General features: G+C 38.5%; 1 protein-coding gene across 1 annotated transcript in view; it reads right to left on the minus strand.

The window, feature by feature from the left end:
* ABCA4 (ATP binding cassette subfamily A member 4) overlaps positions 1 to 16,935 on the minus strand; it is a 64,339-nt gene that overhangs the window by 22,848 nt on the left and 24,556 nt on the right. The window contains exons 14-23 of the mRNA XM_066325227.1: positions 15,143 to 15,365; positions 13,165 to 13,386; positions 11,613 to 11,817; positions 9,317 to 9,415; positions 7,116 to 7,340; positions 4,518 to 4,695; positions 3,065 to 3,196; positions 2,251 to 2,390; positions 1,174 to 1,311; positions 718 to 905 (exon numbers count right to left, since the gene is read on the minus strand). Of these exons, the coding sequence (XP_066181324.1) occupies positions 718 to 905; positions 1,174 to 1,311; positions 2,251 to 2,390; positions 3,065 to 3,196; positions 4,518 to 4,695; positions 7,116 to 7,340; positions 9,317 to 9,415; positions 11,613 to 11,817; positions 13,165 to 13,386; positions 15,143 to 15,365 (1,750 nt within the window). The remainder of the gene's footprint in view (positions 1 to 717; positions 906 to 1,173; positions 1,312 to 2,250; positions 2,391 to 3,064; positions 3,197 to 4,517; positions 4,696 to 7,115; positions 7,341 to 9,316; positions 9,416 to 11,612; positions 11,818 to 13,164; positions 13,387 to 15,142; positions 15,366 to 16,935) is intronic.

The raw sequence follows: 16,935 nt of genomic DNA on the forward strand, positions 1-16,935 counted from the left end.
GGCCATGAGTGTAGAGATTGTGTTGCTACTAGGACACACTATTTTAACAGAAAGAACCCAGAACCTTACTTTTCAAGCTGTGAGAGGCTGGTTTAGCTATGGATAAATGTAAACTTTTCTCGTGTCTGATCTACTCACCAGATTATGTAATGTTTAAAATCAGTGTATTGCAAAAGCAAGAATCAGAAGGATCTGTATATGGACAAAGGCAACTTGAGAGTGGGGGTTATTCAGCCTGGAGAAGGGAACATTCCAGGGAGACCTTAGAGACCCTCCAGCACCTAAAGAGGGCTACAAATGAACTGGATAGGGACGTTTTACAAGCACGTAGTGATAGGACAAGGGGGGGTGGCTTTAAACTGAAAAGGGGTAGATTTAGATTAGATATTAGGAAGAGATCCTTTATTGTGAGGGTGGTGAGGCACTGGAACAAGTTGCCCAGAAACACTGTGGAAGCCCCACCTCTGGAAGCATTCAAGTCCAAACTGGATGGGGTTTGGGCAACCTTATCTAGCAGAAAGTGTCCCTGCCCCCAGCATGGGGGTTGGAACTGGATGATCCTTCAGGTCCCTTCCAAATCATGTTAATACGATATTCATAATTATATAACCATATGATTAACTGCAGTTTTGTACAAACTGTCAAGCAGTACTTAATTGCTATTGCAATGAAAGCCTAATTCAGATTACACATGCAGGGGGGGAGATTCATACTTACTGCAGCTCTTCCCATTTTTGTGGTTCTCATTTTGCGAACAAGGGTGAGATAAAAGCCAGAGCCAAAACAGTTCTTTAGGAATACAGGAGAGCCTGAGCAGAACACTTTCCCTTGGGATATGATGGCTACTCTGTCTCCAAGGATGTCTGCCTCATCCATATGATGGGTTGACAGAATAATAGTTCTGCCTAGAAGGAATAAGGAGGAATGCTCAAGGCATGAACTCTCTCTGGAACTCAAAACTTTATTTAGCTTTTTGGCAATTATTTCTTTGCACCAATGCCAGCCCCAGCTTTGCCACAATCATAAGTATCTGTTCAAAGAATCTTGTTTGCTTGTGGACATATCCCATTACTCATGACAGTTTACACAGCAGGCATATATTGTATCTATGTATCTATGACAAGTTTAAAAAATCCCACCAAAAAAATCAGTTTCTACTCTCAAATCTCTTACCTGGGCGATATTTCAGCAGAAGATCCCAGATAGACCGTCTGGAATATGGATCAACTCCAGAAGTCGGTTCATCCAAGACTACCACTTTTGCTTCACCCACAAAAGCAATGGCAACAGACAGTTTCCTTTGCATTCCACCTACCAGAGGATAAATACATCCAGGAGTGTAAGATGTGTTATGTAAGTGTCAGGGATGTAATTAACATTGGCTTCTTTGATGTCAGGACAAACAGCTACAAATAAAATTAAACCTGTCCTCAGACATATATCTGCAAAGATAAACTAATAGCATTTTTTTTCCCTGAAATTCAAAACCAGTTGCTCAAACTTTTTTTTTTTTTTAATATATATTTTTCATCTACACATTGCATTTCCTGCATCTTGCCAGAATCAAGAGCAGGAAGATACAAGGTTTTCATGTTCTTTTGTGAAACTGACCAACTTTTATAGTTGCAATCAGGACAAAGTAGTATAAGAACAGCTGTCTCTTTATTCAAATCTGCCTTTGAATCTGAAAGTGAGAAGAGTTCAAATATACTACATGCATTTGTACCTTCACAATGGAAGAAACTGAAATAATACAGTAGTATGGAGCACAGATCCAGTGAGGCAGCATGATAGAATAATATTTAATTTGCCTTGAAATGATAGAAGGTTCTACTTCGGTTTGTTTCCTATATTAACCAAATTTTTTATGTATGTATTTATTTAAAACTAATAGCTTCAAGTATATTTGAATTTGTTGTATATTTGTAAGACATAGAGGCTTTAGGGACAGGTTGTGCCAGCTTTACTACTTGTACAGTCCCATTTACTCCTTGAAATGAAACGTCCCCCCAGTGCACATTGGTGTGTCAGAATACAGCCTCAAATATATAACTTGAGCAATAATTGCTCAAAGGTCAGGTAGGATGGGGCTGTGAGCAACCTAGTCTAGTGGAAGGTGTTCCTGGCCATGACAGGGGGTTGGAACTAGATAATCTTTAACATCCCTTCCAACCTAAACCATTCCATGATTCTATAAGAGACAAAGAAAAGGCAGCAGGATGCAACATCTTAGAAAATTCTTGTGGGCACCTGACAAATTCTGAGCTTCTTCATTTCTTTTATGGGTGAGGCCCATGTCTTCCAGCATTATCTCTAGCTCTTGCTCAGCTTCTTCCCTGGATCTTCCTTTCAGTTGAGAATAAAACAAGATGTGCTCTGCTACAGTAAGGCTGTGACACCAGACAGAAAGGCAAGAAGGCACATTAAATGAATAAGCTGGGTTTTTTCCCAAGCAGCAATAAATTCACTCTAGCTTTATCTTGCTAAAGGAAGCGAGGTTGCATTACCCTAAAAGATCTTTGGGATCAACACACTTCACTTGGAGGTCATAGTCTCTTTCTTTGCCCTTTCAAAGCAGAACCTGCTACTAAAGGAACAGGTATAGCAGGCATCACACCATCCATTTAGAGGTATAAAATGGAAGAGAGTCTGCTGTTGAGATGAACACAAACTAATGGAAGCAAAGCTGGAAATCACCAGAAAAGGCAGTAAGTAGTTGAGTGGTAGTAAAAAATGGGCATAAAAATATCCTGCTACTACACTGTCAACTCAGATTTTTTTGTTTTAGTTGTTCTAATTTATAGTGCATGAACCTCCAGGATAACTCCTTCCAACCTACACTACAACAGAAAACACCAGGAGCACTGTTATTTTCCCAAGAAACTTTGTTCCCAGTGAAGGATGATGCAGGAGATTTTTCCTGCAGGATGTGATGTTAAGAGATGAAGTTCCTTTGAAATACATCTGCTGCTAGCACAGTAAGAGAAACAACACAGGCTTTGGGGATTCTCATGCATGGACACTGGAATGCTTCCTCTCGAAGCCAGGTTGGAGCGATACTTACTGATTGAATAAGATGTTGTGCTGAGGGCACATTCCCAGTCTGTGCCGAATGGAGTCCATGTGAGTCTGGATGTCCAGGCCACCAATGAGCACAGTTCCAGATGTGGGTGGGAACAGGCCTGTCAGTATCGACCTGGGAAAACAAAATGAGGAAATTCCCCCTCTCCTATCTCTCTGTGCTAGATAAGGAAGCTACATTACTTGATTCCACTAGATGGAGCATGATGACTTCTCACTATAGGCCTTGATGAAATAACTCCAGAGAAAAGCATGTATGTAAATACTCCTGATCTACAGAATCTGATGGGTCTGTTACCATCATTTTTGATAGAACAGTCTATATAGTTATGGCTTGTATTAAGAAACTGTTTTAGTTTAGCATGTTATATGACCCCTACATATAAATGGGTCTAAAATGAACCCAGGTCTAAAATGAGAAAAAATCATAATGGTTCGAGGTCTCTGGCCATGCTGACTCATGCCCTAAATCTTTATTTTCTGTAAACTAGAAGACCAAATGTTATGTTGCAAATGGGTAATCTGTTAATAGATTTGGGTGATTAGTGTATTTTTCAGTTTAAAAAAATTCAAAGGAATAAAAAATTTTGGTTTTATCACAAGATTAAACCCCCTCAAATTTACAAAACATTTCAGCAGATTAGGATGCTTTTATTTTGGGTTGAACATATTCCTTGTGAAACCATTAAAAATTTTAGAAGGTGATTCAAAGTGCCTTTGCAATAAAACTGTTTTAATTGAAAAACCCTAAATTATTCTGCTGAGAGAAATCATAATGAAACACATTCAATTCTTCCAACATTTAGTGAACTTGTCACAGATTTCTAGAAGGTTTTGTTCACCAATGAATCCTATTTTGCTAAATAAGGTTCTGTATAAACAAAATTAAACACCCTTAAAGTCCAGCTTCCTGGGATGCTAGGTTTCTAGGACTAGAGGAACATTTTGTTCTGGACATAAATCTTGCATGTGTCTAGCCATTTTATTTAAAGAGGGTCTGTATTTCATACTCCTTTGCACACAGACAAACAGATGTGACTGACCTAGAGCCAGTTAGAGAAACCAACAATATGTGGAATGTAGTGGCTTGCAAATTTTCAGCTCTTTCAGCCAGAAGATCCTTCTCCTTCTCTTCTTCTCTTTCATAAAGTACCTATGGTAGTTTAGCCATGGGAAATGAATTCTGGGGGAGAGAATTGCTTCTTTCTCTCTGGATTTTCACTTGTTTGTGTCATGCTTTACTTTCTTCCCAAGGCTTTAGTTAATCCAGAATATCTTCTTTATGCCTAGGGGCAGCATTTCCCTGTCTGGAAAAGATCTAATATTGTGTGTCAAGCCAGCTTCAGGGGTGGTGGAGAGACAAGGAAAGAGTGAAAAGACTGCTCCAGCAATAGAGCACTGTCCTGGATTTGCTTCTTGTAAAAGAAGAGACTTACATGGTAGTTGTCTTTCCTGCTCCATTGTGACCAAGGAAGGCTGTGATCTGACCCTCATAAAAAGTAATATTTATCCCATCTACTGCTGGTTTGGGCCTGTTCGCAAAAATCTTCACCAGGTCCTGAATGCATACTCCTGGAATCAATCCTGTTGGCTCGGGCTCAAAGAAGGTATTTACTTGAAAGGCAAGAAACCAGAAATGAAAAGAGAATAACAGCACCTGTTTTAATCCTAGTTCTGATGATGACTACACATCAGTAAGTGCAGAAGCAATAGCACATACCCAGCATAATACAGCAACATGTTCCAGGGCCAGATTCTCCAAGTCCCACCAGTACAAAACTAAGGCCAGATTTCTAATTGCAGTGCAATTTATTTAGATTCACCCTCATATCTACGGCAGGAGAAGCAGAGAATTGTGGTGGTCTGTGGAGAGGTAACTCATTGGACCAGGGGAAGCTGAACATCCTTTCTGTTCTCATTGTGTAGCAGAAAGATTATTTGGAAGTGTTTTCTGGAAATACTTAGATAGGCTGAAAGATTATATTAAACAAGCAGCAGGTTGCCTATCTAGCTGGGCTGAAATCTGCCATTCAAATAATCTCCCCAGCTGTGCATTCTTTGACCATGATGCTTAAAAAACCTCCCCCAAACACAAACAAAACATAACAACAAAAAAAATTGCCTTTAATCCTGGTAGGTGAAATTTACCCCATTGCTGAGATCAGGTCAAGATTTAGATAGGACCGAACATGAGCACTACATGAAATGGCTTTCTCTCAGGATTAAAAATGCATTATTCCAAATAGCACCATCAGGACATTTTATTGCACCAGCTTCTAGAGAAAACAAACTTCCTTTGAAGTAAATTAAGCCCTCGGGCAATGTGAATTATGGGAGTTGAGAAACTGAAACTAAAGACCCTGTCCAGTTTTGTTTACACAGAATGCTTTAGGCTTTGTAGGAAGGCTTATTTTGCAATTGTAGTTTACTTTAATTGTTCAGTACCCAGCAGGCCTCTGTGGAGAACAGCCAACCTGATGTGGGTGAAACCAGCCCCACATCCATCAGTGGCTTGTGTGACTATCATTTTTGTTACCGACAGTACTCAGGAAAAAGTTCCAAATTCGTTGTATATGAGAGAGCTCTGTATATTACAGAACAGCTGCAATAATCAATATAGAATGGGTAGCACTATTCTAGATAATATTATGTTTATGAATAATTTTTCTTTTGACGTGTGAAAGGAATCTAGGTTTCCATTTATCTTGCTGGGACAAATTTAAATATCTCTGTATTCACAGAAGTTCACATGGAGTCTGCCAAGATAGTTATGCATATACTGGCAAATGAGGCATCTTCCTTGGTTTTATATATATCATAAGCATAGATCATATTTGTCTGCAAGACTCACTGAAAGTTCTCAGGCAAATTCTCTGATGATCTCCCTCCCTCCCCCAGTATCTGCTTTGCATCACCTGAAGGACACCGGTGGAGGGTTTGAGCTCCCTTTTTTTGTGATTCATATTTCCCAATTTGATCCTATATTCTCACTGTCATTGAACTATACTAAGTCTTCTCTCGGCTTCTCCTCATGCCTCCCAGTTCCTGAGTGGCTGAAAGGGAAGACAGGCTTTTTTTGTGCAGTGACAGGCAGAAAGCTCTTCCTTTATGGCCACGGAGCAGCTGGAACCTGGGAACTAAGGAGTAAAGCACCAAAAAGATAAGGCAGTACTAGGAGAAGATTGGCTGAAATAACCTTTAACCTCTGCCTGTCTTTTTCCTTTGAAGTCCTGTCCTGTTTCCATTCACCCTGAATGCATGTTTTCAGTGCCTAGTGAGGAGCTCTGATGGCCCCACTTTTATCTCTTGCCTTTCAAGGGAGTAAGAAAGGGCTCAGAGCTGCCTGTAGCAGTTACTTGTGCTACAGAATCCACACGCATTCCTCTGAGCATCTCATACAGAAAACTCCTCTGGCTCACCACAAAAGAAGATATTGGGGCTTGAAAACAAGACAGGTCATTCAGGAATTCTTAGGTGGTGGCTAATGTCAGCATCAGAAAAGGCTGCAGACAGACTTCAGATAAATCCCTTTGCAACCAGCCTTTTCCTACTTTTCCTACACACTAAAGACAGGCAAAAAAAAAAAAAAAAAAAAAAAAAAAAAAAAAAAAAAAAAAAAAAAAAAGAGGGATGGGACTGAGAGGGAAGAACATTCCTCTCAATGTATTTTCATTGACGTCATGGCTCTGTTTAATTTTAAAAAGTCAATGCATGTGTCTTCGAGGCTTCCCTCAGCATGAAAACCAACTTGCCAAAGAAACAGCCTGCATTTGCATGATAAAAAAACAAGTTAAGGAGCTCTTCTGGAAGGCAGTTGTCTTATGTGTAGTGGCTAAAATATTCTAAGAGAAGAGATGATGAATGTAGAGGAATAAATAAGAGTCGATGTCTTGTGCTTAGCTCTGGCAGTTACATACTATCACTACTGGATTCCTACTACAAGCGCTTGGCTCCAATTGCTCCTGTGTCTAGTTTGATATGAGGTACAATGAGTATAGTGTCTCAGAAGTACTCAGGTTGCTCTCTTTCCTTACTATTAATTTCATCTTTGTCCTGGACATCTGTCTTAGGCTTCCCCTGCTCGTCGGGTTCTTTTTCTCGTTTGTGTTTACATTGTTTGTTTTTACCGTCCTTCTTCCCCTGGCTGTCACTCTTTTCTTCTGTTTTTTCAGGTTCTTCAGATTTATTTGTGTTGCTTTCATTTTTTTCCCTTTCCATGGTCTTCTGATCCACACAACCTTCTGACTCTGGAATTTTTTCTATATAAACCAAAATAATTAAGATTTAATTAACAAAAATTTAGTATCCTCTTATCTCTAGAAGTATTCTGAGGAAAAGGAAATAGCCCTAAGCATTGAGCTTTTCAAAGGCATTAATCATCAGTGTTTTGCTCAGGTTAGGCATATAGCATTCAAAACCATCTATTTTAAAATCTGCTTCATGGTGTCAAGATCAAATATTTAGGGAAAATGACTGACAATTTTGAAATTGTAGACTCACAATAAGATCCTGGCTAGTATTAGGTACATGTGTTACATTTTATCCATGCAGCTCTAGAGGAAGTTGTCATCACATGAGGAGAAAGACCATACAAACATTTCCCAGATATACAGGGAGTGAGAGGAATTAAAAGAAAATTAAAAGGTTAAATGAAAAACAAATTGTTAAACTGCTACTTAGATTAAGAGCACCAGGCCAAAATGATTGAGTTGGTATTAACTTCTAAACAAGAATTTCTCACTCTCCAGTTTGTCTTAAACATTGCTGCCATAAAGGAAAACAGTTGCATTGGGTCAGGCTTGAAGCAGGAAGAAGCAGGAGCCCCTGAACAGACTGTTTACATAACACAAATTCAAGCTGGCAGTCTGGAGTGAAACCAGCACAACTGTAATGTGTCAGATGGCCTAGGACTTATTTTTGTTCTGAAACTTCACCATTACTTTCTGCTATAAGGAATTTTAGCCCACAAAACTGTATAAAATTACCTGGTGCACAAATGGCAACATGAACAAGTTAACTGCATCACCCAAAATGTCAAAGTGGGGGGATACAAGAGTGCACCAAGAGAAGAAAAGGTTATAAGTACCAAGATAATTTATCAGTTTAGCTTCATTTTCAGACATGAATTCACATGCTCTGACACTTCTTATCCAGTTTCCCTCTCAATACATGAACCAGTTATAATAAATTAACAAAATGCTCAATATTATCCTTAAAGAAGAGATTTGGGGAAAGTACCACAGTTGTTCAAGTAAGATGAGTCACTGAGGAGTCTTAGTTCTTCAAACAGGTAAGAATCACAGTCTCCTACCAAAGAGTTAATCAGAGACGACCTTTCTGACTGTCCCTGCTTGAGAAAACCCAGGGCACTGCTTTGTAGAAGAGAGGATGAAATAATGATCAGCATAATCAGGCTACTTGAGATAGTGATAGAATAATATAGATGAAAAATGATTTCCAAAGAGATCCAGTTCAATCCAAAAAAAAACCAAAAAAAAACCAGGGCCAATTCAGACCATGGCAACTATCTCTGAATATAGAGCTTTCACAACTTTTCTGAACAACCTGTTCCAGCATTCTACCTTCAAATAAACTACCTTCAAATAAACACTTTTTTCCTGAAATTGAATCTGAATTCCTATTTTCCAGCTTATATCCATTGCCTCTCATCCTTCCACTAGACCCATCTGAGAAGTGTTGCTCTTTGGAGCTTTTTCACTTCAGGCTGAGCAGACCCAGCTCTCTCAGCATCTCATATGTTACATGCTCCAGCTCCTAATCAACTTGCTGGCTCTTTATTGACCTTATTCAAGTTGGTACAAGGGTGGCACAGATTATGATCTTGCTTAGAAACAGAAAGTAACCAACATAAATTAGTATCAAACTAGATAGAAAAGAGTCAAGTTTAGAAAAGTAGGGAACCTCCGTGTAAGATTAACATTTCATGGATGTTGTGCTGAGCAATAGGAGCTCCTTGAATGTCTCAAAAGGTGTTGGTTACAGAGTGGGGATTTGATGCTGCTTGTTAAGCCAGGCTTTAAAGGCTCTCAGATGGAATAGTGACTCACTCATCTCTAAGGACTCTAAACCACACCAAGTTCAAAGGCACTTGCCAAGACTCCCAGTGTATGGCAGTCTCTCACCTTTGCAGCAACGTAGATAATGGAAATAGGCAGTTACCTTTAGGCAGATCAGTGAAGTTATTTCTAAAAAACATAGTTTTAAAAGAACTCACTATCAGCAGTTGCTGTTTTCTCAGCTTCTGGGCTTCTGGAGCCAAGCCAATAGGATTCCAGCACAGGGAAATACCAAGGCTGTGGTAACCCATAGGCCCCTAAAACAAAAATAAGAAGGTAAAAGTGCATTTCATAACCCCATTCTGCAGTAGGCACAAATTCATCTAAACGAAGTCTAATTATAAACACTTGTAGTCCTAGTGTTGCATTTCAGAAGGTCAAACCATGTATCAAGTACCTGACAGAACAGATTTTGTTCACAGATTTATTTTTTCTTTTGGACAGCAGTAAAATATTCAGAAAATGTGATGTGACTTGCCATACGTTATCTTGTCTTCAGTAGAGAGTGGTTTAATTGCAGAATGAAGCTATTCTCTGAATCCTTACCAACCAGGGAGCAGCTCACTGCTTAAGATGGGATCTTAGCCTCACTCAGGGACTTTCTTTTAATACCCACTTAATACTTGAGGGTTGACATGACTGAAAAGCTTTTTAAATTTACTCTTATTACCCTGGGGAGGAATTTACAACTGGTAATGAGAAAAGACACTCTGTCTGTTACTTCATCACACAGCCTTTCAGGAAAAGTGACAACAGTGTAATCCTCTTCTCAAACAAAAATGGGCTTTTTTAGTTACAGGTTAATTCAGTTTGGATAAGAGATAGCACAATAACATTGCCAGCTCTTGGCAGGTCAGATCAAAGTTACTGGAAGTCAACACTGCTTTCCTGGATCATATTGATTTATAGATTGCAGGATTTTGAGCTTCTGTGTTTAAAACTGGCATCTTTGTGAACCGAGATGTTATTGGCCTTGTCCTACTTATTCAAAATAGGCAAGGGGGATCTGTGATAATCATTGAAAGATGGTCAGTTTTCTTAATTGAAAACCACTGCTTATGGAAGCATCTGCTTACTTGTGAATTAACAGAAACTACCCATGTTTCAGCCAACCACATGTACTCCAATTCATGCACAGAAATGCTCTGCCTGCATTCACAGTTTGCCTTGTTATGGGCTGGATTATTCCCCTCTGAAACTGGTGGCTAAAACACCAGCTTCTCATTCAGGATGAATGCAAAACCCAAGTGAAATTTGTTAAGGAGCAAACAGCCAAAGAGTCATCATGCCAGTGGGTGGTTGGGTTCAGAGCAGACTTGAGCAGGACTAAAACTATAGGGTTCAGAGAATTATCCAGAGAATTCCTGTGGTAACCTCAAATAGTACAGCATTGATTTGGCAGGGCTGCATGTGTGTGACAGAGAAATGCTCTGAGAAATTCTACAGAAAAAGAGCAGAAGAAAGACAAGACAGAGCAAATATTGGGAGGAAGTGAAGCTACTAAGTAGAAGCCCTGAAAAATGCTACCTTTGTGTAAAGTGCTGGCAGAAAAAAAATTGTATCTATGAATGAAGAAATTTCTATTGTTTAATTCCTGCTATATTCATGCAAATAGTCATTGTCCACTCTTCTTTAAACAGAGCTGTGGAAAAGGAAAAACAGAAAAGAAAAAAAAAAAAAAAAAGAAAAAAGCTATCTTCCAAGAATACCTTCTGGAACTACCGCTCACGTGCAGAAGTAATAAATTAATGAAAAGAAATTTCATTAATTCACTTGCTTGTACAGCATAAGAGTTGGTAGTTATTATATTGTAACAATATTCAGTATGAAGAAAGGTAACCATTTAAGCTAGAAGGACAAATTTCTTCACACAGAAGGTTCCAGAATTTTGCAATTGATAACAAAGAAAATCCTTTTGTGACTTCATACTAGAATAATGATTTCCATTATGAAATAAAATAAACCCATGCAGGAACTTTCACAACTGCCAATGACCCAGCATGTGTCTTAGGAAACAGTACCATCCTTTAAGAAACAGTTTGCATAATGTGCGAAGTATATATGTGAATTATAGCCATCAAATTTATACTTTTAAAAATTTAAAGAAATCTCACTAGAAATGGTTGGAACTTTTCAAAAGAAAAGTATGTACACAAATGAGATTTTAACAGGTAATTTTTTCAGAATAATTTTCTATTTAAATTATAAAAAGGACTAGAAATCATATACTCCTTTTTACTCTTTCTTCTTTCTTCATTCTTTGCAGAAGTAAAACAGGAGAGAGAAAAAAGAAAGAGAAAAAAGTCCTTAATGAACCAGTGGTGCTAAACTGGATAAGATTCAGAATTTACAAGGTCAAACACCCTGTTTCTGCCAGTAAAACAGACAGACTGGTTAGACTAACACAGTTTACAGCAACAACCACTTCTTTGTATGAATAAGAAACTGACATACCTGGAAAAACGTTATCGAGATACCAAGCAAGTATTCCATAAAGAAAAGCATCAAAAAGCATCATGTTAATGGAAAAAAGAAAACTATATTCATCTCCTTCCAAAGGACTGGTTCTGATGTTACCCCACTGTAGGCCAAGACCTTGTTCTTCGTAGCGTGACAAGTATTCCGTACCAAACCCAAAGGCTACTTGAGAAAGCAAACTCTGGAATAAAGGAAAAATTACATTCAGCCCTGACAGAGGGACACTTTGTAAAAAAATACAAAAACAAATGAGCAAACAAAAAACTACCACCACAACAACAACAAAACAAAAAAAACACCCTAAAACAAACCCAAAAATCTCCTGACTTTTAGGGACTGGACTTCAAAACTTGCCTAACAAAGGACATGGGAAAGTTGTTTCACTTTTATATTGTCCTGTAATGTTTAATTTTCTCCAATACTAAGCAGTATTTACCTATAATAGACTGAATTCAACCTTGCCTGTACTGTCTTTAATTACTAAGCAACTCACACAGATTGTTTTGTTGTTTTTTTTCTTATTAATGTCTGTTTGGAAAATATTGTAGGTGCATCTAGAAGTTTGCAGTGTACATCTTTGACTATCTAGGTGAAACAAAGTATTTCCTGAGTGTATGAGGCAGGGCCACTATGAGTAACATGACAGAAAGCACACCAGATGATCAGGATATGGAAAACCACAACTGCTTCCCCTGTCATGTCTGGCTGCTGATTCTAACACAACAAACTAATAAACCAGTAGTTCATAACTTTATACACTTAATTACAGCTTTGGAAGTTTTTTTTCCTTATATTTCCTAGTACAAGAAGAGAAGACAGTTCCTTTACCTATGCTGTTAGAATGCTTAATAAAAATGGGGAGACTGGATTCAAACACCTGCTCCCCTTCCTGACTCGTTGGGCAACTTAAAATCAACCTGAATAATTTTGTAAGGTCATAGTTCCATCTCAAAAAACAGCAAGAAGTTTCCAGCTTCCCTGACTTGTTAAGTATCTTACCTAAAATGGAAGAGAACCAACAAGAAAGCCCCGCACAGAGAATGTCTACAACTTGTTAGATGAAATGTAATTCTCAGAGTTTTGGCACTGGCATTCAATTCCTAAGTCTATAGTTCAGGTAAAGAAGGAATGGGAACCCGAGGTCTTCTCATCTTTAGACATAGGGTGTTGACTAGGTTATAGCACATGAGAAAAGTAACTGTCCTCATTTTGTGAACTGCCTTCATATTTATTAAACATACCAGAAGTTAGATTTGCTTTGATTTATAAGGAAGTATTCAAAAGATTTAAAACATTTTAGTATGCTAATTTCCTGCTAATTGAATTTTCTAAATGCTATGAAGATATCACTTGCACTAGGCCTGCTAAAGGCTCCCACACTTGCAATCCTTAATTATTTAAGAGAGATTTGGCAGTCTCCCTCTCTGAGTCAAGAAAGTCAATAGGAAGGGGTGTGCAGTACTTTGTGATTCACAAATGTGCTGTGAGAAGGGTTGCAGAGCTGCCACAGAACCAGTGAAAGGCTTACTGCTAGGATCTTCAGATGAACAGTCAGCCGGTCTTGCCAAACAAAGCAGACGATGTGGGGCAGGTACAAGGTGAAGTAGATGACTCCACTGCAGGCAGCTGCCAGATTTGCTTTGGAGAAGAAGGTGGTGAACAAGAAACACTGCATGATGGTAGCTGTGGTGAAGGTCAGTAGGAACAGAAAGAAGAGAAGTGGATTGCTATAACGTAGCACTTGTCCATGCTGTAAGCAAAAGGAAAACAGAAAAATTTACAAGTATTGCTGCTTTCGGCTAGCAGGATAGGTCCGAATTGCTATGGACATGTTACAGCTAAAGAGTAATAAGCCAGTCTTTCTTACCTAATATGACTTCTAACTCTCTCAGATATTAGTTTCAACAACTGAGGTCATTATAATAACAAATCTTTCATCTAACTTTATCCCTGCTCTTTGATTGTGATTTCAGGTTAGTACAACAGAATGAACAAAAATCATAACTGGTTGAAAACAGACATTCTGTCCCTATCTTAATAAGCAAATCATTCCAAGCAAGATCTACCTCTTCAGAAAGTCATGCATTTTTAATAAAACTATTTGAAATATTACAATAAATTTTCATTTATCTCTTCACACCATCCCCTCAATCCACTTGCTTAATGTGCAAAAAAGACAATGTAAGGAAGTGGTACAAAACACATCTTTAAAAAAACCCACAATGAAACCACAGGAAAATGATAAAGCTTTGGCACCTGGACTTAATTCAAACAGAAGCATATCACATCTGAGGAACCCAAGTGCAGTTTCTCAGAGATCCTCATGTATTAACTCACCCACTGGGTGAACTTTTATTGACCTATCTTCATTAGAACTTTTGTGGATTAAGTGCTGCCTCTCAAGAAAACCAGGACCTACTGCTAATTATCTATGTAGTCCTTAAAACCAAAGTTGAGACCTATTTATTAGGTCAATTTATATAATGCTCAAAAAGGTCTTTAAGGCTACAAATAGGTCACAGAATTGTTGCAACATCCCACTGGGCCTTAGAGAGTGATTTCTTTATCAACAGGGATGCAATGTCTCATAAGAATGTATTTACAAATGTGCCACACACTGGCATAGTGAAATATGGGGGGAAAAGTGAATTACAGGTACAAGCACATTTCTCTCTGATATTATTATTATTATTATTCCTGATTTCTAATTAAAGCAGTGTGACAAGTAAAGCAAGCTTTATCCATCCACCCAAGCTGCAATGGAAACACCAGGAGCTACAACAACTCATCAGGAGATGCTGGTAAGACAGAGCAGCTTGAACCCTAACTATGTATTTGTTTACCAGTACCAGTTCCCTACATCAGAAAAGATGCAAAGGTGTTCTTCCTTATCAAAATGCTACACATTTATAGGACAAAATATAGCAGCAAGCTCTCAATAAAGAGACAATAGGTAGTCCTCAGAGACAACATCCAAACTGTCCTGAAAAGTTATAAAAATTACAGGAATTCTGAATCACTAGAGAAAAAGGCAGATTTTTTTTTAGGTTTTCCTAAAAGTTCTGTTCTTGCAGTCTCTTTTTCCATTGAAATAGCTGCATAGTTTCCAAGCAAACAAGCAATGGATATCAAAAATTAATCACATATAGTGAATTACAATATTAAAATTCTGCAAATTATTATCTCTTTGCTGTAAAGCAACAATTATTATTCATTGGGAAATCTGCATCTGCCTACAGAAAATACAATATACAGAGTAACCAGCCTGATGCATTTTCTATGAGGGATCTCACAATAAATCTTTACTAGTGAATTTATTGTTCTGTCTCTGCCAAGTGCTGATGCTGTTATGAGGTCTGCCTAGAGGAATGTGCCTGCTACGTGCTGTGATCCCAACAGGCCTCGACCATTCACATCTCCCTAGCAATGGCTGCTAATCTTTCTCAACAGCAAACTGATACCAGGACTGCAAACACAAGAGTGAGTTTGAGAGCAGCAATCCTTACCATAATCAGAGCTGTGAGGAGGAATGTGCTCACAGCCATCATGGAAAAGCTGTCTAGGAACCAAGTGCACCAAACCATGCCATTGGTTATGCCCCTGTTCTTCATAGCTTCTTTCAGACGCATTTCCTTCTCCAGCACTATACTCTTCACAATCATAGAGACTGAATATATCCAGGCTAGCACCATGAAGATGGGAAAGGCGCGGTTTAAGGTGATCATGAAGCTACCAAAACAAGCAGGAATAAATAAAATTTAGGTAAAACATAGAAATAATAGATGAAAAGAAAAATGAAAAGGAAAACGAGTGGGGAAGAGTGCATTAATTAAATATTAATTTAATTGATTAATCATTAATTAATTAATTGAATTTTCAGTCCAAACATCAATAGCATGTCACTAGTAAACCTCAGAAGCATTCTAAATATTAATAAAGTAATGGTTTCTGCATTCCTATGAGACCGACGAATGTTATTTCTATTTTACAAAGAGGTTCGAAGGGTTATTGAAGGCTACAAAATATTTGGTGCCTCAGAAAAATACATCTTTCTTCACAGTGAATTTCCATAATGCTTTTACTATGATCTACAAAGAATATTCTAAGACGTATGTTAATGTTAACATTTTGGGCGTGTCACTGTCTTTCTGCTCCCAAGATTCACTGACAAGAGAGTTAAACAAACCATGAGTCAGGAAACTGGATCTAGCTGAGACAGAGTTAATTTTTCCCTTAGTAGCCCTCACAGTGCTGGGCTCTGCATGGATGGCTAGAAAGGTGTTGATAATAAACCAGTGTTTTGCCTACTGCTGAGTGGTGCTGGCACAGCATCAGAGCTCTCTCTCCAACATTCCCACTTCACCACTAGGCAGGGGGTGGGCATAATATTGGGAGGGACACAACCAGTACAGCTGACCTAAACAGACCAAAGGGACATTTCATATTGTATGTGCTTAGATATAAAATCTAAGAAGGAGGAGGAGAAAGTGGAGGTATTTAATTTTTACAACATTTACAGCATTTGTCTTCCAAAGCAACTGCTGAATCCGTTTTCCAGGAAGCAGCTGGACATTGCTGGATGGGAAATAGTGAATAAATCTTTGGGTTATTTTTTGTTTTAGCTTTAGTAAAGAGCCTTATCTTGACCTACAGGTTGTTTTCCATCTTAGTTTCTTCTCCCTTCTTGCTGAGGAATAGGGGCTTGGTGGGCACCTGGCAGCCAGTCAAGGTCAACTCACCATAGCCCTTGGCACCCAATGCAGGCTGAGCCAGATGCAGTTTTCTATTAAGCACACTACAGTTACAGGAGTTATTAAGCAAAGTCTTGTGCAGGTCACAGTTTGTCAGCTGCGCTGTTTATCTCTTTATTTTGCTGAGTCTGGGAACATGTTAACATAAAAAATGTCTCCCTGGCAACGATGGCCTTGCTGTGCTGGGGGAGTTATCTTGCAAAGAGCATGAGGGAATACATCTCCCTCTCCCTAGTACAGATTGATGTGGATGGTTTTATTATTCAGGCTCCCAGGGCACTTGTTCATCTTTATGTGAGCTGTTTAACAGTACTAATTAACACTGCTATGTATTATGGAGTTTGTGAAATCCAGGGTTGATTGTTTAAAGGCCAAAAGCTCATAGTTGCTAAAAACAAGAAGCAAAAAATATTCAGCTTCTTAAGTCTGAGCCCTATAGGACTATATTTTTGCCATATGCTACCAGAGCTATGACAGTGTCAAAACAAAGGTGAAATGTTCACTTCTTCACTCAAATTCCTGAAAAGCAATCTGGTCTGGAGAAACAA

This window comes from Sylvia atricapilla, chromosome 9, assembly GCF_009819655.1.
Source record: "Sylvia atricapilla isolate bSylAtr1 chromosome 9, bSylAtr1.pri, whole genome shotgun sequence".
Lineage (NCBI taxonomy): Eukaryota > Metazoa > Chordata > Aves > Passeriformes > Sylviidae > Sylvia > Sylvia atricapilla.